This window comes from Semicossyphus pulcher, unplaced genomic scaffold (assembly GCF_022749685.1).
Source record: "Semicossyphus pulcher isolate SPU_LCO1_2020_fin unplaced genomic scaffold, fSemPul1.0.p SCAF_3, whole genome shotgun sequence".
Lineage (NCBI taxonomy): Eukaryota > Metazoa > Chordata > Actinopteri > Labriformes > Labridae > Semicossyphus > Semicossyphus pulcher.
Window position 1 is genome coordinate 2,520,443 of NW_027211704.1, and position 19,309 is coordinate 2,539,751.

At 41.2% G+C, this 19,309-nt stretch overlaps 2 protein-coding genes across 2 annotated transcripts; both read right to left on the reverse strand.

Annotated features, from left to right (window-relative positions):
* Nucleotides 1-37: 37 nt before the first annotated feature.
* On the reverse strand, nt 38-5,670 carry tgm5l (transglutaminase 5, like). Its single transcript, XM_069679097.1, has 14 exons — nt 5,636-5,670; nt 5,289-5,471; nt 4,972-5,205; nt 4,466-4,584; nt 3,673-3,801; nt 3,154-3,331; nt 2,853-2,988; nt 2,644-2,747; nt 2,312-2,551; nt 2,153-2,215; nt 1,857-2,066; nt 1,612-1,769; nt 1,159-1,295; nt 38-610 (listed from the first exon to the last, which is right to left on the reverse strand). Exons 1-14 carry the CDS (start codon nt 5,640-5,642, stop codon nt 457-459), a joined length of 2,052 nt encoding a protein of 683 aa, XP_069535198.1. The 5' UTR covers nt 5,643-5,670; the 3' UTR covers nt 38-456.
* A 10,926-nt stretch (nt 5,671-16,596) lies between these two features.
* pxmp4 (peroxisomal membrane protein 4) lies at nt 16,597-18,213 on the reverse strand. The gene is made up of 4 exons (XM_069678831.1): nt 18,088-18,213; nt 17,756-17,818; nt 17,455-17,653; nt 16,597-17,349 (listed from the first exon to the last, which is right to left on the reverse strand). Exons 1-4 carry the CDS (start codon nt 18,198-18,200, stop codon nt 17,080-17,082), a joined length of 645 nt encoding a protein of 214 aa, XP_069534932.1. The 5' UTR covers nt 18,201-18,213; the 3' UTR covers nt 16,597-17,079.
* Nucleotides 18,214-19,309: the final 1,096 nt, after the last annotated feature.

The window sequence follows — 19,309 nt, forward strand, 5'->3', positions numbered from 1 at the left end:
CGTGAAATGACAAAAGAAGGACGTGATGATCGAGAGGTTTCAGAAGTAATGCAATCTTTATTGAGAAAAGGGCAGAAAAAGCACTTCAGTTATAAAAATACATACAGAAGAATTAAATCTTACAGTATATTTAAAAATGTATTCCTCAAACAAAGCAAAAAGCACAACAGTCCAACACAAGCATTTGTTTCAGCGTTTGAATTTCAAGTAAAACTCCAGATAAGTGTTCATTTTATGGCTCAAACACATAAATAGCAAAATAAATAATACAAATTAATAATTTACATTCACACAAATATACACAGTAGAGAGTAGTAACACACACGCAGTAGAAACACACAAGGGCAGGCTGCAGGGTTGGATAGCAGTAAAGATTTTTACAACATGTCTCAGAAATGTAAGAATTGTACCCAAACGTGACGTCTGATCAGGCACAACAACATGTAAAAACAGCATCTAAGCTCTGTTGACAGTCACCATCTGGAAGCCTCTGATGGTGGAGTTCATGTTTGCCAGCGACAGGCTCGCCTGCAGCATCTTGTTTCCCACCATGCTGGGGACGAAGGTGATGCTCTGCTCGACTCCACCTCCTGGACGCAGAGGGAGCAACCTGCAGGAGCACAGAGGAGACGGAAACGAGTTCATAACATGATACACAACTAAACAAAACTACATTTAATACTGCTTTCCTGTGTTTAAAAATACTGTTGATACACTTTATTGCTCTGCAACACTATTTAGGGAACTATCCTGCTTATAAAGCCGTTGAAATAGAAACAGCAGTGATGTTGAACGGCTGCTTCTCCTTTAGCTGCCTTTTCTGGCTGACATGCATCATTTTGTTCGTGACAGCTGAGAGAAATCTGCTCTACTTTTAGCGTCTAAACTTATAATTAAACATAATTGTAAATAATTATTGACTGATTTGCATGCAGCAGTAAAACATTGTGTTGCTCAACCTAGCCAACGCCTGCAGTAAATATAACCATAACAAAGACGCACTGTACTGTCATGTTCTACACACTGACACTCCTTTATTTACAGCATTCCTCCGCTCATTCACTGTGTAACTATTACTGATGTGCATGAATCACAGAGGCGCCTGCGGCAATCAAACGTATACATAGAAACATAAAGACAGGGACAAAGTGTTCTTACCTGAAGTGGATCTTTCCCTGGATCAGCCCCGCCCCCGCTACAGTCAGAACTCCACTCACAGGGTGGGAATATGGGTTAGTGAAGGTCACCGTGGCAGTCTGCTTTTTGTGGGGCACGATGGAGTCTTGTTCTGCAATCTGAAGGACAAATTTATGTCGTTGATTATTCCATTCAATTACTCCAAATGCAAAAAACGTTTCCTAAAGATCTCATGCCGCCTTTTCACTGCTGCTGCACCATCACATTAAATCATTACATTTTCCAGATGCCTTGTGAATCATTTTAGATATAATCCCGGTTTCAACTTTCATATCTGGTTTTTAAAAGTGTGTTACAGCTGGTTGGATGGGATTATCTCTTAAATCCAACATGACACATTTATAGAGTCTAATATCTAATACCTTTATCTCCTTAATCCGACCTAAACAGCAGGGAAGGTGATTTTTAAAGTACCTGTATGTTGAGCTGTGGGCTGGCGATGTTGAACTCCTCTGACGCCAGGACGCGCTCCTGACTGGCCATATCCTCCATCACCACAGCCAGGTTGATCAGGTCGTCTCCCACCACGTCCTCATACTGGGCCGGGAGGATCTGCTGCTGGAGGACCTTGGCTGGAGGGAAGAAGAGACAGAAATGTAACCAACAGCGCCGATTCAGAAGTGAACATTGAAGTTGGATGATTGGAAAGTGAATTTTACCTTCCATGGGTGCCAGGTTAATGAAACCGTGTGCTTCCCAGATGGTGTCAGACGGGCTGTTGTTGTATTGTTTGGCCTGTGCGTTGAAATGCACCTGCACCTTTTTGGGGACCTTCTGCTTGTTGATGACTCGCACCGTGAAGCAGACGGGCGCCCCGGCGACAGGAGCTTTATCCAGGGTCAGGATGACAAACATCCCCTCAGAAGAGCCTGCGGATTAAACACAAAGATGCATGAGATGAAGTGTGTTCAAACAGACGATATGTCCTATAAATGTTTTCAGAGTTCAGCATTACCTCGTCTCAAAGTCGAGTCATCTGAATTGGAGGAACTTCTTGATGTCAGGGTTGAAGTCGGGCCTAAATTGTGAGAGAAATCAATGTGAGTTCATTCTGCCACTTTTAAATCAGGTAGGAAGCAGATTTCTGGACGTATCTTCTGTTTTAAGCTCTTACTTTTGACGTGTTTGTAGTCTCCTGTGATGTTCTGAGGTCTGGGGAAGCCAACAGCTTTGGTGCAGATAAAGGATCCCACTCTCTCTGTGTCCTTGTTGACGCTGAGCACCTTTTCCCCGCTCAGCACGATCGTGTGGATGTCCGCGTTCACCTCCGCGTAGACGAAGGGGATGTCATACACCAGGTCGATGCGCTTATCTTTGATTGCTTTGACCGGGGCTGGGCCACAGCAGAACACACCTAGGAGGAGAGAAGGAAGAAAAGAAGTCAGGTTTGTGCAAGAAAAAGCAAGAACAGTGATGAATAAAGAGGGGAGATTTCCTCTCACACACCTCCACTTCTCTCCTGAGGGGTCGGGTCCAGGACCTGCCAGCCGTCCATTTCTGATCCCAGATCCCGGCGGTTCATCCAGCACTCCACCCACACGTGGAAGTTCCTGTTTGAAAGAGCCAAAAGTAGATATTAAAATGCATGAATAGGCTTTGTTTGGACTTCTTTATGAAAGGGACTTAGTATGAAAAAGGTTTAAGTCACTACACACCATATGCTGTCTTTGCTGCGGTTCAGCTTCTGCCCGCACTCAGAGTAGAACTCCTCGATCACCAGGTTGTCGTTGGTGTCGTGAGCCGAGTTGAAGTTTGTGACGACGCGGCAAGGAATGCCAAGAACTCTCATGACTGAAAGACGCAATCAAAAGACAGACAGACGTTAACGAGCTGGTGACAATATGTGAACACTGTGTCATGGAAAAAGTCTGTCTGTGATGGGGACTGATGAGGCATCAAACATTACGCCATATTTATGACTAAAACCTGAAGAAAAGGAAAGTATGTTATAATCACCTGTACACATGACAGCTGCAAACACCCAGCACTGCCCGTACTTGACCGGGCTGTAACCAGACTCGGCCCACTGTTTCAGGATGTCCCCACTTCCTGTCCACAAGGAGGGATTAACCCCTTGTTTATAGTCACCGGCCCACTTCCCTTTCAGCACTCCTCGGTCGTCTTCACAGTTGATCTAAACATAAAAAAAACAGAACATAAATGTCACGTCCTGTTCCCACAGATCATAAAACAGGTGAGGGTGCGTCACACATGCTCTGTGATGAAGCCGATACACTTGGCCAGCTTGACTTCTAATTCTTGTCACAGTATGACTCTGATAATTACAGTGTTCCTGCACGTGACGGAGCAGCCCGTGTTCAGTTTTGCAGGAGCTGTTTTTTTTAGTTCAAGCTGCAACGTGCCTTTTAATAAGCAGTGATGCTCATGTTGCCATACAGAGTAAACAAAAGCACAGGTAGGAAGTGGTTTGTAACGCGGTTGATGTTGTTGTGTCGTGCATCTGTTCACACTCACCATGGCAGACACGACCCGGCTGATGTAGACCGGGTTGTTCCGGTTCAGATAGTCGCGTCTTCTGTTCTTTTGGTGCTGAGGGCTGATTTGCAGCAGATTCAGACACGTCTCCAGGACGCCAGACTCGAACTTTACAGGAAGACAGACAGAAAGGAGAGAATTAAATTAACAACTAAAGACGTTTGAGAAATATTCTTTTATGTGCAAGCCGACATACTCTTAATGTGGGATATTTGATATTTGTTTTGTCAGCTTTTTACATTTAATGATCATTTTCTGTCCCTCACTTACTGCCTCTATTTCCTTCTAATTTGCATGATATTCCATGTCTGAAAGAAGGGTTGATTTATTTATTCTTACATACTTTATTAATCAGAAATTCAATGTTTTCACTCCGTTACAAACAGACGTGCACAAACAGGACCCGATGGACATGCATTAACGGAGAGATGTCAGGGTGAGGGGGCTGCACATGGACATGAGCCCCTGGCTGTTAGAGGGTTCAGTGCCCTGCTCAAGGACTCCTCTCCAGCTACCAGCCTCAGATCCATGCTTGGGCCGTACCGGGACTTGACCCGGCCGTCCTCCCGTTCCTGAGCTACCATCTACCCCAAATAATCATCTGAATAACGACTAAAGACTGTGAACACAAGTGTTTCACACAAGGCTAACTTTAGAACTACAGTCTTAGAAATTATCACAGATAAAAGTCGGTACATTTTAAGCATTTAAGCTGCTTCTTTTGTTACTTTACATTAAATAAACTCCAATTAACAGATCTAATATTTCATACCTGATCAAAGGACCACGGTCTTGACACCAGGTTCATGGCCGTCCCCATGAACAGCAGCCCCGAGTCGTTCAGGATGTACTCCTCTCTCTGGTCCTCAAAGGGAATGTACACGATATCCTCTGCAAGAAACGCACCTGACGTTTAGTACATCCTGCTTTATTTAAAATACATTATACACAGCATAGACTTCAGCCACCACATGTATTACTATTGTTTCCTCTATTTTTTCTGACGGTGCAGGACGTTTGCCCTGATGAATCCTTACCTTCTCAGGTATGACTCATAAAGCCGTTCACAGAGCACATCACCACTGTTACTGTAGCGAACAGACTCCCATAAAAGGAACTAGTGAAGGTGACGAGTGAATGTAGTACATCATGAACTCATTCAGCGACACAACCCATATCTATTAACTATTTAGTCAGCTTACTGCTGCTGCAGCTTTAGAGCATGAAAGACTCTGAAAGATCTTAAGAGAAAGGTTTTGGAAGTTGTCTCGTTCTCACCTCGACACCAGGGATTGCAGAGGAGGATGAATTTGCTGACCACACGTTTCCTCTGTTTGTCCGCAGTGAACACACACAGCTGAAATCTGTAGCAGCCCACCGAGGCGCAGACGGGAGAGGAGATGAATATGGAGGGGTTCATGAGGTCCAGGCTCTCAGTGTCCATAAAGGCTTTCCAATGGGTGGAGGAAAGCTTCCTGGAGAAGGTGACGGGCATGACCACGTACAGCCGGCCTGAGGAGAGAGGAGAGAGGAGAGTTAGGCAAAAGTCTTTTTTATCGTCATAAATCTGAAAACAAAATATGAATGGAGACTACCTAGCATGACTTTGATCCTGATGGAGTCGGTCTTGGGGTTGAAGGGTCGGCCCTCCAGCTGCAGGCTGATTCTGAACGGGGCTCCTCTCCGCACCACCAGGGCTTTGGAGCTGCTGAAGTCCTCTGTCCTGTGTCTCTCCAGGTTCTCAGATTTTTCCAGGTTGACATTTTTGATGCTTAAGTCTGCAAATAAACGGGAAGAAAAATTAACAAACAGCTACAAAAAAATCAAAATTCACACCATAAAAATTGAATTAAAAGATGAAGAAAAGCACAGGCAACATTTAAGGGATCAAAATCTGAAATAAGCAAATAAAAGAGGCCCAACTCATGAGGACGGATCTCACCTTCCATTTGTTAGCGTCTCTTTTTCTTTTGCCTTTGCTCTGTATCCCTTCTGTCACCCTCTCCCGCTATATAAACCCCTTTGCCCCACCCTCTGTAGGGCAGGTGTGAAAGTGAACTGGTTTTCCTCTATAGTTGCGAAGGCCGTCATGCGAGTGTGTAACAAAACAATCCCTGCAAAAGGACAAACTCCTCCCATTACATTTTGTTCCAGGTGAAAAGTTTCATGCGTGAAATAGACGCAGCATGAGTAATCAGGCTCACCCAGTCGAACAGTAGAACAGAGTGCTTGGGTGGATTACGTTCGCTTGGAGGGTGGAAACTCTTGCAACACTCTGCAGACTTATGCATCATGGACACGAGAACCAGCTGGAGGGGTTTTACCTTTGAGGCATTATCGGAACGATTTTTTATGACCAAAGTTTTTATTACGTTTTCATATATTTTCACAACACAATGATAGAATAACATTACATAAGTCCAAAGCAGGCATTGTGAGAAAGTGAAACGCATAGCCATTTTTATTCAGCTTATAAACTCCATGATGCTGTTATAGGCATTTATTGTCATGTTGTCGTTCAATTGGTCTTAGTGTTTTATTGTGTTGTTATTATGGCTCTTGTGTTTGGTTGTACAGCACTTTGGTCAGCTATTGTTGTTTTAAAATGTGCTTTATAAATAAATTTGGAATGATTCTGCCCGTTTAATCTAGTGTGTACATGAGTTCAAGCAAATCTGCTGCAAAATGTGAAGCAAGATGTGCGTAGCTACACGTGTCCGTTAAGATGAAGGCCACGAATCATACAGATGCCTTTTGATGATTTCATTTCTCTCTCTCTCTCTCTCTCCCCCTCTCTCTCTCTCGTCAGCAGGCACCGTGAAAACTACAAGAAAATTAAAGACATAAACTTTCATTTTAATGTCTCTCAAGCTAGCATCCGTTCACAAACAGGCTCGGACACGCCAGCACAACAGAAATGCGCTGAAAACATAAAACTACTTCAAATGTCTCACATTGTCCATGAAAACACATATTAACAAACATTGTGCACGAATATGAAACAAATTAAAGACATTTTACCAGGTGCTCCTCTTCAGACAACGTGCAGAACGAGGTTCTTTTGGGGCCGCTCGACTTTCTCCGCAGCCGTGTAGATCCTGACCCATAATACCCCGGGGTGTATTCTTAACTAAACACTGCTCATGTGACCTGTAACACCATACATACCCAAATAAAATCTTACATTAACAATGTTTTATGGTGGTATTTTTTAGACAAGTTTTGATCAGCTACCCTTTTTTAACATGTTAGTTATTACATTTTTAAATCATCTTTTAAAGGATGTATGAACTCAATATTATGAATTATAACAGAAACATTAAATAATGAACTCAATGTCTCTGAGACAGTTACAATGTGATTTTTGTTCTTTCCAGAAATCTTAGAAATTAAAAGAATCTTTTAATTAACTGCTACAACTGCTTCACGTTGTTGTAATGGCTTCAATTATTTCACATTTATTAATTCCAGTCTTTAATTTAGTACATTTCTTATATAGGCATCATATTATTATTATTTTCTTTTTTTAAAGATTATTGTTTTTGACCCAAGGCAGGTAGAAGGACCCAGAAGCAGACTCAGAGACAGGAGAGTTGGTACATTGCAATCTTTTACTGAAGATTCATCAAAAAACAAAGAACAAAACAGGAGCACTCTCGAAGTAAAACAAAAGCACAAAACGTAAAAAACTGAGAGGCTGAAAGAGTTTACAGAAATGTCTAATTTCGATTTACTAAATGCTCAAAGGTAGAAAAGACAAAACTTCTTACAACTGTCGACTACTGTCTGGACAGGGAGCTACAACGTGCATGCTGCTGCCAGCTCTCAACTTAAATAAACTCCTGACGATCATCCTCCACAGGTGTGCTCTCAGCAGTCCAATCATCCAATTGCACACAGCTGTGCTGTTACCATGGAAGGCAGGGGGAACAGGACTCACAGGGGTGGGATCGTGACAGTTTTGGGCCATTTTGCCTTTATTGATAGGAGAGCTGAAGAGAGACAGGAAACACAGGGAGAAAAGAGTGGGGGACGACGTGCAGCAAAGGGCTGTGGACTGTAGCCTCTGTACATGGAGCACCTGCTCTACCCACTGAGCTAAAGCTAAGCTTTTTTACTTCTTATTATCATTACAAATACGACTATGTCTTTGTATTTGCCACCATTGCTTCCTACTCAGCTTAATTTTGTAAATATCTTATACTATTTTGCATTACTAATATTTTGTAACTTTGGAGCAATCTGGCAACAGAATTTCTTTCAAGATTAATAAAGTTTGATCTCTTCTTATCATAAAGGTTTTTTATGTCTAAATACCTTTGAATTGGCATCTTAGAAAAATATCAACTAATCACATGGACTCCTTTGTACCTCTGTGTATATCCTTCCTAAAATGGTCAAAAGTAAATATAGATGAAAAATTAAAAACAGTGAATGCTGGCAGGTAGCAGTGGCAGGCCCGGCTTTAGACATTTTGGTGCCCCCTCCCCAGTACCAGTACTGGGCCATCACCATGGAAATAAGTTCTCAGCTGGAAATGTTTTGTTCTGAGAATGTCAAGTGCAATGTTCTGGTAGTGCTTTGAGAGGGACATTTTTATTGGTTCCAAGAATGTTCCTTTTTGTAGCAGGAGAACGTTCTCTGAAAACATGCTCAGAACGTTGCAGTGAGAACGTTCAAATCACATTTCAGGAACGTTTTATAAATCACGTTCTGATAGTTCAGGCCGTACTAACATCCTGAAAAGATCCTCAAAATGTTGCAGCAAGCATGTAAAAAAAAATCAGCAGTTTATTTAGTTTCTGATGCCATTTAATGCATTTCTGGGTCTTACATTAAGTGTGCATGTAATGCCGCCGCATCGAGGACTGTAGCCTCTGTATGGGACTTGATTAACCACTGAGCGAAGCCTTGTTACTCCGCTCCGCGGTGAATCGAGCAGACTGTAGGTTTACTTTTTACAAAACGTTTGAATAACACAAGATAACAGAGACCGTCAAACTTGGCCAATTAAGGATGATTCAGAAAATTCCCACACCTAAAAGTAGCTTTAATTGGGCAGACGTTGTTTTGATTCAGATTCAAGTCCCTCACGTCTGGCAAAAAAAATGTAGGTCACGATACTTACAGGGTAAATTGTTTAATGAGGCACCTACTTTTTGACCCTGCTCTTATATTCAGATTCTGCCTCAGTCTGACCTCTTTGACTCAGTTTGCGTGTTATAAATCACGTTCTGATAGTTCAGGCCGTACTAACATCCTGAAAAGATCCTCAGAATGTTGCAGTCAGCATGTTCTACCTTTGTTTTTATGTTTTATAAAAGGCGTTCTGACATCCCAGGCCTCAGTAACATCCTGCAAATATTTTCAGAAGTTTAAAACGCTTTGTCTTAGTTTAAGTTAACGTCAAAAGAACTTTATTTGAAACTAGAAAATGCAGTTTCTGAAGAAATTGCGGTGTGAATGCTGTCTGCTGAACGCAGCTGTTGCCGTGGGAATGGTTCATGAGTAGCAGCTGTGTGACTTCTTAGTTTGGCAGTTGATTTTACTGAGATTTAAGGTGAAAACACCCTCTCACACATCTGTGCTTGTGTCAAGACAGTAAATGCTATCAACACAAAAATTGATTGTGACCATCACAAGGGTCTGATGAAGCTGTCATTTGAATTACATGTCTCTACTGCCAAAAATGTTGCCAGGGCAGTGAAATACAAAAGGGCATCCATTTGGAGTTCTCCGGAAATATTTAACACTAGAGCAGATGGGGCAGTTGGTCAAGTTTCTGTGACAGTTGGGCATCTCCAGGCAAAAGTGTACATTTTTTGGTTTCGATCAGAAGCAGCACAAGAATACCTACGATTTGATACCAAATTTATGTACGTGGAGTGAAAATTGTGGGCTCAGTTGCAATTTGTTTAGAAGGTGTCCAAGTTATTTTTCAGCAGCCTCTTATCATGTGGTGTTACTCTGCTCTGCGGTGAATGGAGCAGACTGTAGGTTTACCTGTTACAAAACGTTTGGGGCCTTCTTCTGAGAACACTTACTAAGTCCCTTTGGAATAACACAAGATAACAGAGACCGTCAAACTTGGCCAATTAAGGATGACTCAGAAAATACCCACACCTAAAAGTAGTTTTAATTGGGCAGACATTTTGTTTCAGATTCAAGTCCCTCACGTGCAAGGCAAAACAAATGTAGGTCACGATACTTACAGGATAAATTGTTTAATGAGGCACCAGTTGAGACATGCACCTCAGGTCCAAATGATAATTGCCCAAATGTTTATGACTAAATATCTGCAAAAATGACATCAACAGTTGTGCGCATGTTAGCATTGTTGTTAGCGTGATAGCTTTTATTCACGATACTTACAGGGTAAATTGTTTAATGAGGCACCTACTTTTTGACCCTGCTCTTATATTCAGATTCTGCCTCAGTCTGACCTCTTTGACTTAGTTTGCGTGTTATAAATCACGTTCTGATAGTTCAGGCCGTACTAACATCCTGAAAAGATCCTCAGAATGTTGCAGTCAGCATGTTCTAACTTTGATTTTATGTTTTATAAAAGGCGTTCTGACATCCCAGGCCTCAGTAACATCCTGCAAATATTTTCAGAAGTTTAAAACGCTTTGTCTTAGTTTAAGTTTACGTCAAAAGAACTTTATTTGAAACTAGAAAATGCAATTTCTGAAGAAATTGCGGTGTGAATGCTGCCTGCTGAACGCAGCTGTTGCCGTGGGAATGGTTCATGAGTAGCAGCTGTGTGACTTCTTAGTTGGCAGTTGATTTTACTGAGATTTAAGGTGAAAACACCCTCTCACACATCTGTGCTTGTGTCAAGACAGTAAATGCTATCAACACAAAAATTGATTGTGACCATCACAAGGGTCTGATGAAGCTGTCATTTGAATTTCATGTCTCTACTGCCAAAAATGTTGCCAGGGCAGTGAAATACAAAAGGGCATCCATTTGGAGTTCTCCGGAAATATTTAACACTAGAGCAGATGGGGCAGTTGGTCAAGTTTCTGTGACAGTTGGGCATCTCCAGGCAAAAGTGTACATTTTTTGGTTTCGATCAGAAGCAGCACAAGAATACCTACGATTTGATACCAAATTTATGTACGTGGAGTGAAAATTGTGGGCTCAGTTGCAATTTGTTTAGAAGGTGTCCAAGTTATTTTTCAGCAGCCTCTTATCATGTGGTGTTACTCTGCTCTGCGGTGAATGGAGCAGACTGTAGGTTTACCTGTTACAAAACGTTTGGGGCCTTCTTCTGAGAACACTTACTAAGTCCCTTTGGAATAACACAAGATAACAGAGACCGTCAAACTTGGCCAATTAAGGATGATTCAGAAAATACCCACACCTAAAAGTAGTTTTAATTGGGCAGACATTTTGTTTCAGATTCAAGTCCCTCACGTGCAAGGCAAAACAAATGTAGGTCACGATACTTACAGGATAAATTGTTTAATGAGGCACCAGTTGAGACATGCACCTCAGGTCCAAATGATAATTGCCCAAAAGTTTATGACTAAATATCTGCAAAAATGACATCAACAGTTTTGCGCATGTTAGCATTGTTGTTAGCATGATAGCTTTTATTTAAAAGCAACAGTTGTCATGGTTTTGAGTTATTATTTTCTTATTTTTCATCATTCATGGATTCATTTCTATTGTTCATCCTGTCATCTGACTCTGCTGTCATTTCAGACCCGGCCACTCTCACCTGTTTCTTCTGGCTACATTCACACTGCAGGCAACTGTGGCCCAAATCCGACAGTGTGAGCAGCACAAATCACATGGAATCTGATCTTTTCACATCTGATTTGGGCTTCTTTCATGTGGCCCTAAATCTTTTGCAATGCGACGACTTTCACGTCACAATTCTGGGCTGGCGGGAGTCAAACTGTAAATATAAACATGGAAGACGGTTCCAACTCCGCATCCACACACACACACACACACACACACACACACACACACACACACCTCTGTACTGAAGTAACAGCCAGAGAAAAAAAAATCTGATCAGAGCAATAAATCAGAACTGAGCACTTAGGGTTGTAGTGTGAACGTAGCCTCTGTCTCTGCCTGTAGAATCACCTCAGCTGCCCATTCCCTTCACTCACCTGTTCCCCATTGCCTGATTAGCTCCCAGTACAACTAACCAGTCCACTTTCACCAGCTCTCTCTGCCAGATTGTCTTTGTGCTTTGCCTTAGCTTTCTAGCATTACTTAGTCTGTTTTTTTATCTACTTTTTGACCCCGCTCTTATATTCAGATTCTGCCTCAGTCTGACCTCTGACTAATTTTGCCTGCCTGGACTTTGTGTCGTTGTATTTGTGTTTGTTGTAGGTAAAAGACTTTGTTTATTCTTCCTGCCGAGTCGTGTGCTTGGGTTTGTTTGTTTTTTGCCTCTGAACTGTGACATCAGGAGGCCAGAAATACAGGCTCAAAGAGTCACTAGCACGAACTGATGTGCTGTTATACCGCTGTAGGCGAGGATGTTTTGCGTCATGCAACATGTTGCTGCCTGTTTAATCTTGTGTGAACTTGATCTTCACAAATCTCCTGCAAAAAGTAGTTTGAAAGAAAGATGTGATTAGTTTTTGTTGGACTTTCTTTCAGAAAATACCGGAATCATCTCTTACCTTAGTGCTACAGCTCAAGCATATAAACCTTCATCAGTGTCTTTGACTCAGTGTCAAATTACTAATAAAGCTCCTGCCTGGGTTTTGGTTTTTACTTTCATATTTTCCCTTGACATTCAGTGTTTTCTTTGTTGCCATGGCTTTAATTATTTCCAATTTTCTAATCTACCTATGTAGCATCACATTTTTTTTTAAGGTTGCTGTCTTAATATCTTTGATTTGGCACTGGGGCCTATCTTCAAAACGTTCGAGTTAAGTTAAAACGTTGGTTTACAGCAAGCAAACATCAGTTGGCACAATGTTCATAGATTACAATGCAAGTCCACCACTTAAACCTGGAGAATCCTAACGACTTCTGACGACCTCTTACTTTTTCTCTTGCACCAGCCTGATGTTGACAGGTTCATATTTTGCACAATGTCTTAAAATGTACCCCAAGACTTTAAGCACTGCCTGCAGGTCAAATCTATCACTTATCTGCTATAATATCTTTCATCTACTGGATAGCAGGCACCATGAGGTCAGCATTTATTGATTTGAGTGATATGTGTCCACAATTATTGGATTGATTGCCATGAAATTTATAGACAAACATTCATGATTCACATATTCATGATGACATTCAGCAGTCATGAGCGTGGCGTTAGCATGTTAACTTAAAACTAGTGTTGTAGTCAAGGTCCCCTACAATGAGATCAAGTCATGACCAAGATCAAAGTATTCCAAGACTGAGACAAGACCAACACTTGGAGGGATTTAGCAAAGTCAAGACCAAGCCATGACTCTGACCAGATCACACTGTGGAACATGCAAACTCCTCCTCAAACTGATCGGAAAGATCCACATTCTCATTAAAAAAACACCCACATGTTTTCACTGTGGCTCAGTGGTAGAATATGACCGGTACAGTCACATGTTAAAGTGTCTTTGGGCAAGACACTGAACCCCAAACTGCTCCTGAAGGTACAGCATATGAATGTCTTTAGATCCTGATTGGAAACTGGCACTTAGGCCTTCCCCATCAGTGTGTGAAAGCGTGAATGTGACATGTAGTGTAAAAGAGCTTTGAGTGGTTGGAGGAAAAGAAAAGCGCTACATAAGCTTAATCTATTTACTATTTACCTGAGCAACTACATTTAGAAAAATATAAAATAAACCACATTAAGTCCTTTGTACCGCTTCTTGAAATGGCCAAAGGCCAAAATGGATGGATATTGAAAGGATATTTTGTATGACAGGCCTTTAAAGAATCCCTGTTTATACCTCAGACAGGGGAGGTTAGCGCTTTACAGCTGGTGCCATGGTAGGCAGCACTGTACTGTTTTCTATGGGGCATGTTTAAATGACTCGACTTTTGAATAAAGAAAAGAAAGAAAGTATCAGAAGTCTTTTTGAGTCTTTGGTCATCTTTTGAAAAACAACAGAGCATGGGGACTAAACCTAACCCTAAAAGAAGAATCTGACTCTGAAAACCTAAAAGTAGATTTCATTGAACAGACTTTGTTTCGATCCAGTGCCAAGTTCCTTAGGTCTCCAAGGCAAACAATATAGATCACGTTATTGGCAGGATAAAATGTTTAATAAGGCAATTACTTGCAGTTAAAATGTGCAATGTGCACAGCAAGCACACCCTTACGTCCACTGCCTGGAGCCTTGAGGCTGATACACTAAGTCACAATTTCTCCAGCAGAATCGTGTGGGAGTACACGTGGTGCTAATTATTAGTACAACTGACAGTCAGGCTTACTTCAAGAGAAAATAGCTTCATTATGCAAAACACCTTCAAAGGGTGGAGCAGCATCTGTTAACAATGACAGGCATGAGCAGCATATTGGGTGGGATGCATTTTTGGTGAATGAATACTGAATTTGTCACAACAGAAGCCGTTGCGCCATCTACGAGACTGTCTGGTGCCAACATATCACTGAGTCGACTGACATTTTTACGACTCAAATTAAATAAATGTAAGATCAAAGTTTGGTTATAGCAAGCAAACATCAGTTGGTACAATTTTCATAGATTACAATTAAGTCCACCACTTAATCCCGGAAAATCCAAACGACTTCTGACGACCCCCTGACTTTTTCTCTCGCACCAGCGTGATGTTGACAGGTTCATATTTTGCACAATGACTTAAAATGTGCCACTTCATGGTTCCCAGAGGATTTGGGTGATTCCCTGACATTTGCTTCAAATCTATCACTCATCTGCTATAATATCGTTACATCTACTGGATAGCAGGCACCATGAGGTCAACATTCATTGATTTGAGGGATATGTGTCCACAATTATGGGATTGATTGCCATGAAATTTATAGACAAACATTCATGTTTCTGTTGGGATACATAATCTAGAATGAACATCAGTTTGTGACTACATATCTGACATTCAGCAGTCATGGAGTTAGCATGTTAGCGTTTAGCTAAAAGCCACAGTGAGACGTTAATACAGGCTCAAAGAGTCACCAACATCCCTGTAGACGCTCTTAAGATGGGAGATAAAGAGAAGTAGTCATTCGTAACACACCAGTCTGTTACATTCTCAAAGCTCAAGGTTATCACTATGACGTTCAAGTTGACTCAACAGTGTGATTAGGTCATATCACACTAGCTTGGAGCTATTCACCTGTAATCTGTTACCTGGCATCCTTCTTCTTACATAATGCAGAATCTGGCACAAAGGCTAGAGGCTGAAAAAGTTGTCACATTCTTAACTAAAGTAAAAGTACTACAGAATAAAAGTCCTGAGTCAAAGAAGGAAAGTAAAAGTATTCGTGCATATAGGCTCCTTTCAGGTTGGTATATACATTTGCATATTATTTGATTTCCAGGGCTGCACGGTGGTGCAGTGGTTAGCTCTGTCGCCTCACAGCTAGATGTGTCCTAGTTCAAACCCCAGTTCAGATGTAGTTGGCCTTTCTGTGTGGACTTTGCATGATCTCCCCCGTGCATGCATGGGTTCTGATCCGGTACTCCAGCTTCCTCCCACAGTTCAAAGACATGCTCGTTAGGCTCATTGGTGACTCTTTAATTGCCCGTAGGTGTGGGTGTGAACATAAAAGGATGTCTTTCTCTGTGTTTCAGCCCTGTGATTGACTGGCGATCAGTGTATCGGTGTAACCCCGCCTCTCGCCCAGTGACAGCTGGGAAAGGCTCCAACCCCCCTCTGGACCCTGAACAGGATAAGCGGTACGGATAATGGATGGATTTGATTTCCAATGTTGCATTAACATTTGCTTTAGTTTGATTTACCCAAGAGTATTCCATCATGTAGTAAGATAATGCAGTATTCTTGATAAGCAAAGCTTTCACTTCCAAAAACTAGTGTTGACGGCAAGACCACCAAAACGAGATCAAGTCATGACCAAGACCAACTTATTCCAGGACCGAGACAAGACCAAAACATTTAGCCATGACTCAGACCAGATCAGTGCGAGTCCCACACTGTGTGATACATGTATAATACAAAGTTGAAGTTATTGGCTGTATTTGAAGAAGGATGTTTTCATCCAATCACAGTAATGATGTTACAATGTCAGACATTGCACAATTTAAGTTCCTGCAGGTCTGGAAATACAACCAGAGTCCTCATTATCTGAGAGCGAGACAAAACTGAGTAAAAGTGTGGTCCAATCACAGACGAGAACCTTCAAGAAGTGATCTTAAGATGCTAAATATAGTCTTAGAATAAAATTAATTAGTTGAAATAAATGAGCAATTTGCCTCTTAAATGTAGTGGAGTAAAAGCAGAGAGCATCATAAAACTGAAATACTCTCGTAAAGTACAAAGTGTTAAAAGCTGCTGCTCAGCTACTGTCTCCACTCTGAATCAGAATCTGAAATCAGGGCGTCAACTAAAAACATAAGGTGACATAACTATCGTTCACACGTTGTTGCGTCTCCCTTCAGTTTGTATACATGTTAAGCGCAAAATTGATGATTAAGCCGAGCACGTGTGACTGAAAGAGGATTAACATCTTAATCCTTCATTAAATGTTATATAATAATGGCACACCTCTGGTGTATAAACAGACATAAACATTAGTAATTTCAAAAAAACTTCAACATGCACGTCCAGTATTTCTTGTGCTGTTGCAGGATTACAGCAGAGGGGGAACCCCTTACATCACCAGTAGTACCACTCACAATGGAAGCCATAGGTAGTACTTCAGGTAGCGTTTAAACTTGTACAAAGACACTCAGTGGTGCGAGACTTGAACACCACTAGTTATATAAAATATAAATAAACAGCTGCCATCATTAAAATGTTATTGTTTTTTTTATTCATTGTGAATTATATGAAAGGAGCTTAAGGAGGTTGCAAATGTTTTAAACCAAATCAGTCGACAGTGATGTTGCTCATAATGACATTGTCTCTTTGTAACAGCAGGTTCACAAGAGATAACAGCATTTCAGCCTGTTTGTCTTTAATTCTGTGGCAGCTGTTTTTGGTGACATACTCCTGGAAATTTAAATCAGATAATTTATCAATCAAAAATCTGCAGAGAAATCATACAGGACACAGATACTGCTACTTAAAGCTGTAAGCTCTGAAAGCTGCACAGTGTGCGGCTGAGCATACAACAAAATACACATAAAAAAAAAAAAAAATACAGTGCAAATTATATTCTAGCTACAATTAAAAAGGCATCATTCAATATTGGAATAATTATAAAATACAATAATGCATTGTTGTGTTGTAGAGAGCTGGTCCATCCTGAAAAGAACTAAGGCTTCATTTCTGAGCAGCAGTCCTCGGCTTATTATAAACAAGGAAGTCCGAGATGTCGTGCCACACATTGCTGTCGTGGTAGAGGTAGTTCATTGAGGACTGCAGTGACGGCTGGAGGGTGTGTGGGTAATATTCAAACAGCCACAAGACGATGCCCCACACAAGTGTGGCGAAGAGGGGGAACGGGTCGTGTTTAGGCTGGGGGATGATTCCTTTCTCAACAGCCAGGCGAGACAGGGCGAACAGGATCCTTGACAGCAGGTACATGTTGATCTAGAGAAGAGGAAAAAACACATTTACTAGAGTAATTACAGGTTAAGGTATATAATGATATACAAAAGGTACAAAGGGAACTTTTGGAATACAGGCTCCTCATACTTGACTGTTGATGTTGTTGTTATCTCCAAAAACTAACCACCCTCCGATACAGGCAGCCAGAAAGGAGTGAGACTGCAACGTCTTCCCCTGCAGCCTCTCCTGCAAAGCTTGCAGTCCTTTGTATGTGAACACAAAGCATGCCAGGTTGCGAGAGTGGGTGTAGGTGGCCTTCAATATGGCTTTGAGCTTGTCCTTCAAACTATCAGACAGAAATGAGACATGTACAGACAACAGAGGCGTGGGAGGAAAAGTAATAGCACGGTTCTGTAGCATAAAAATAAATTACAGCTCCAGCTCTTACCTGCCACTTCTGAACAGAAATGTCATTACCAGGGCATGTGGTGCTCTGATTTTGGCTCCATATCTGAGGAATAACACACAGTAATGTTACACCTGTCTTGAGACACAGCTGGCTACAACACAGGGTCAAACATCCTCAGTTTGTTTAGTATAGTCAACGAAATCTACTGCCAATACCAACATTTGCTATAAAGAAAGTTACCATGGTGGCTCCAGGCAGCTAAAGCACACTACCACTGTAATACTAACTTACAGCTGATAAGCAAAAGACAGATAAGCGACAAACATAGCTTTGCTAGCTAGCTTCTTAGTTACGGGAACGATTTCACTCACACGGCGCCATTTCTGAATCCTTTCAACACTGCCAAACCCGCTTTATATTTCTCCTGCTGTAGTAGATTATTTACAGTATATAGGAGAGTTTTGATCACATCGGGACCTGCCATGACTTTCAATAGAGTCGACAGGACATCAAATCATGTTGCACACACATGCCATAGCCATGTGTCACAGCGAAATCTCGCCGTAGTGAACCATTGTAACAAGCGTTCCTTTTAAGAAAAAACAAAAATTTAAAATGTTTATTAAACTAAAAGAAACTAAATTAAAAGACTATTTTTATTTGCATGTCAACGTCTTAAGAACGAGTCAGGATGAGATTGAACAACCAAAATGTTCCAGTAGTATAATTTACAGTTACAAAAACAGTTTCTTCCCACAGGCTGTCACTCAGATGAACACGCAACAGTCCCAGAGCGTCAGAACAAACAAATCACCATCCACTGTACCTGTAAATAAGATTGTTCACCTCATTGTAAGGACACACCTTTTAATCATCCCTCATCTGACATGACTCTATGCACTGTTTTTACTGGAAATACTGGTAAACTGTCCACCTCATTTAAATGAACCCATCTGTAACATCATTTAAAAAAAATATTATTTCAGCATCCTTTGCACTATTGTCTCTCGTAGCATGTACATATTAGTTTAATGTTTAACATGTACTGTCTACAGTTGGCTTGTTGTTTTTTTGTTTAATATTTAATGTTAATGCTTGTACACAGAGAGCGAAGTTAAACCGGAGTCAAATGCCATGTATGCACACATATGTTGCCAGTAAAGCTGATTCTGATTTACTGTGCAGTAATGGCCCGATCAGGCAGGCTGCAAACCTGATTTCGATACATAATATTGCATACATTACAGGAGTCATTAACAGTAGCTAATACCTGTTACATAACGACAGGAAAGTGGGTGTCTGACGTAGAGTGAAGAAAGATTAAATGACACATTTCAGTGGAAATACAAAATTTCTGATCAGTGTTTGGTAATATTCTGCAGGACAAGATAAGACAAGAGGCACAATTTCTCAGAATTGTTTAAAAGATAGTGTGATTAAAAAGATAATATCTATACCGATGAGAAGTCTCTCGTTACCCTTTTGCAGCTATTAGCAACCCCTGCATTCAAGTTATGCATTTTATTTTGTAACAATACTGTCAAGTCAGTTTTCAAATGTTAAACACACACTCACCTGCTTTTAATTACAATG

Bases quoted from the DNA above. Each gene is read 5' to 3' on its own strand.
- tgm5l (XM_069679097.1), bottom strand. The intron at 2,552-2,643 runs GTGTGTGAGAGG...CTCTCCTCCTAG, and splicing joins CCCTCAGGAGAGAAGTGGAG to GTGTGTTCTGCTGTGGCCCA. The intron at 2,216-2,311 runs GTAAGAGCTTAA...CTCACAATTTAG, and splicing joins AGACTACAAACACGTCAAAA to GCCCGACTTCAACCCTGACA.
- pxmp4 (XM_069678831.1), bottom strand. From the start codon at position 18,200: ATGGCAGGTCCCGATGTGATCAAAACTCTCCTATATACTGTAAATAAT. The intron at 17,819-18,087 runs GTGAGTGAAATC...GTTATTCCTCAG, and splicing joins GGATTCAGAAATGGCGCCGT to ATATGGAGCCAAAATCAGAG. The intron at 17,350-17,454 runs GTATGAGGAGCC...CCTCTTCTCTAG, and splicing joins ACAACAACATCAACAGTCAA to ATCAACATGTACCTGCTGTC.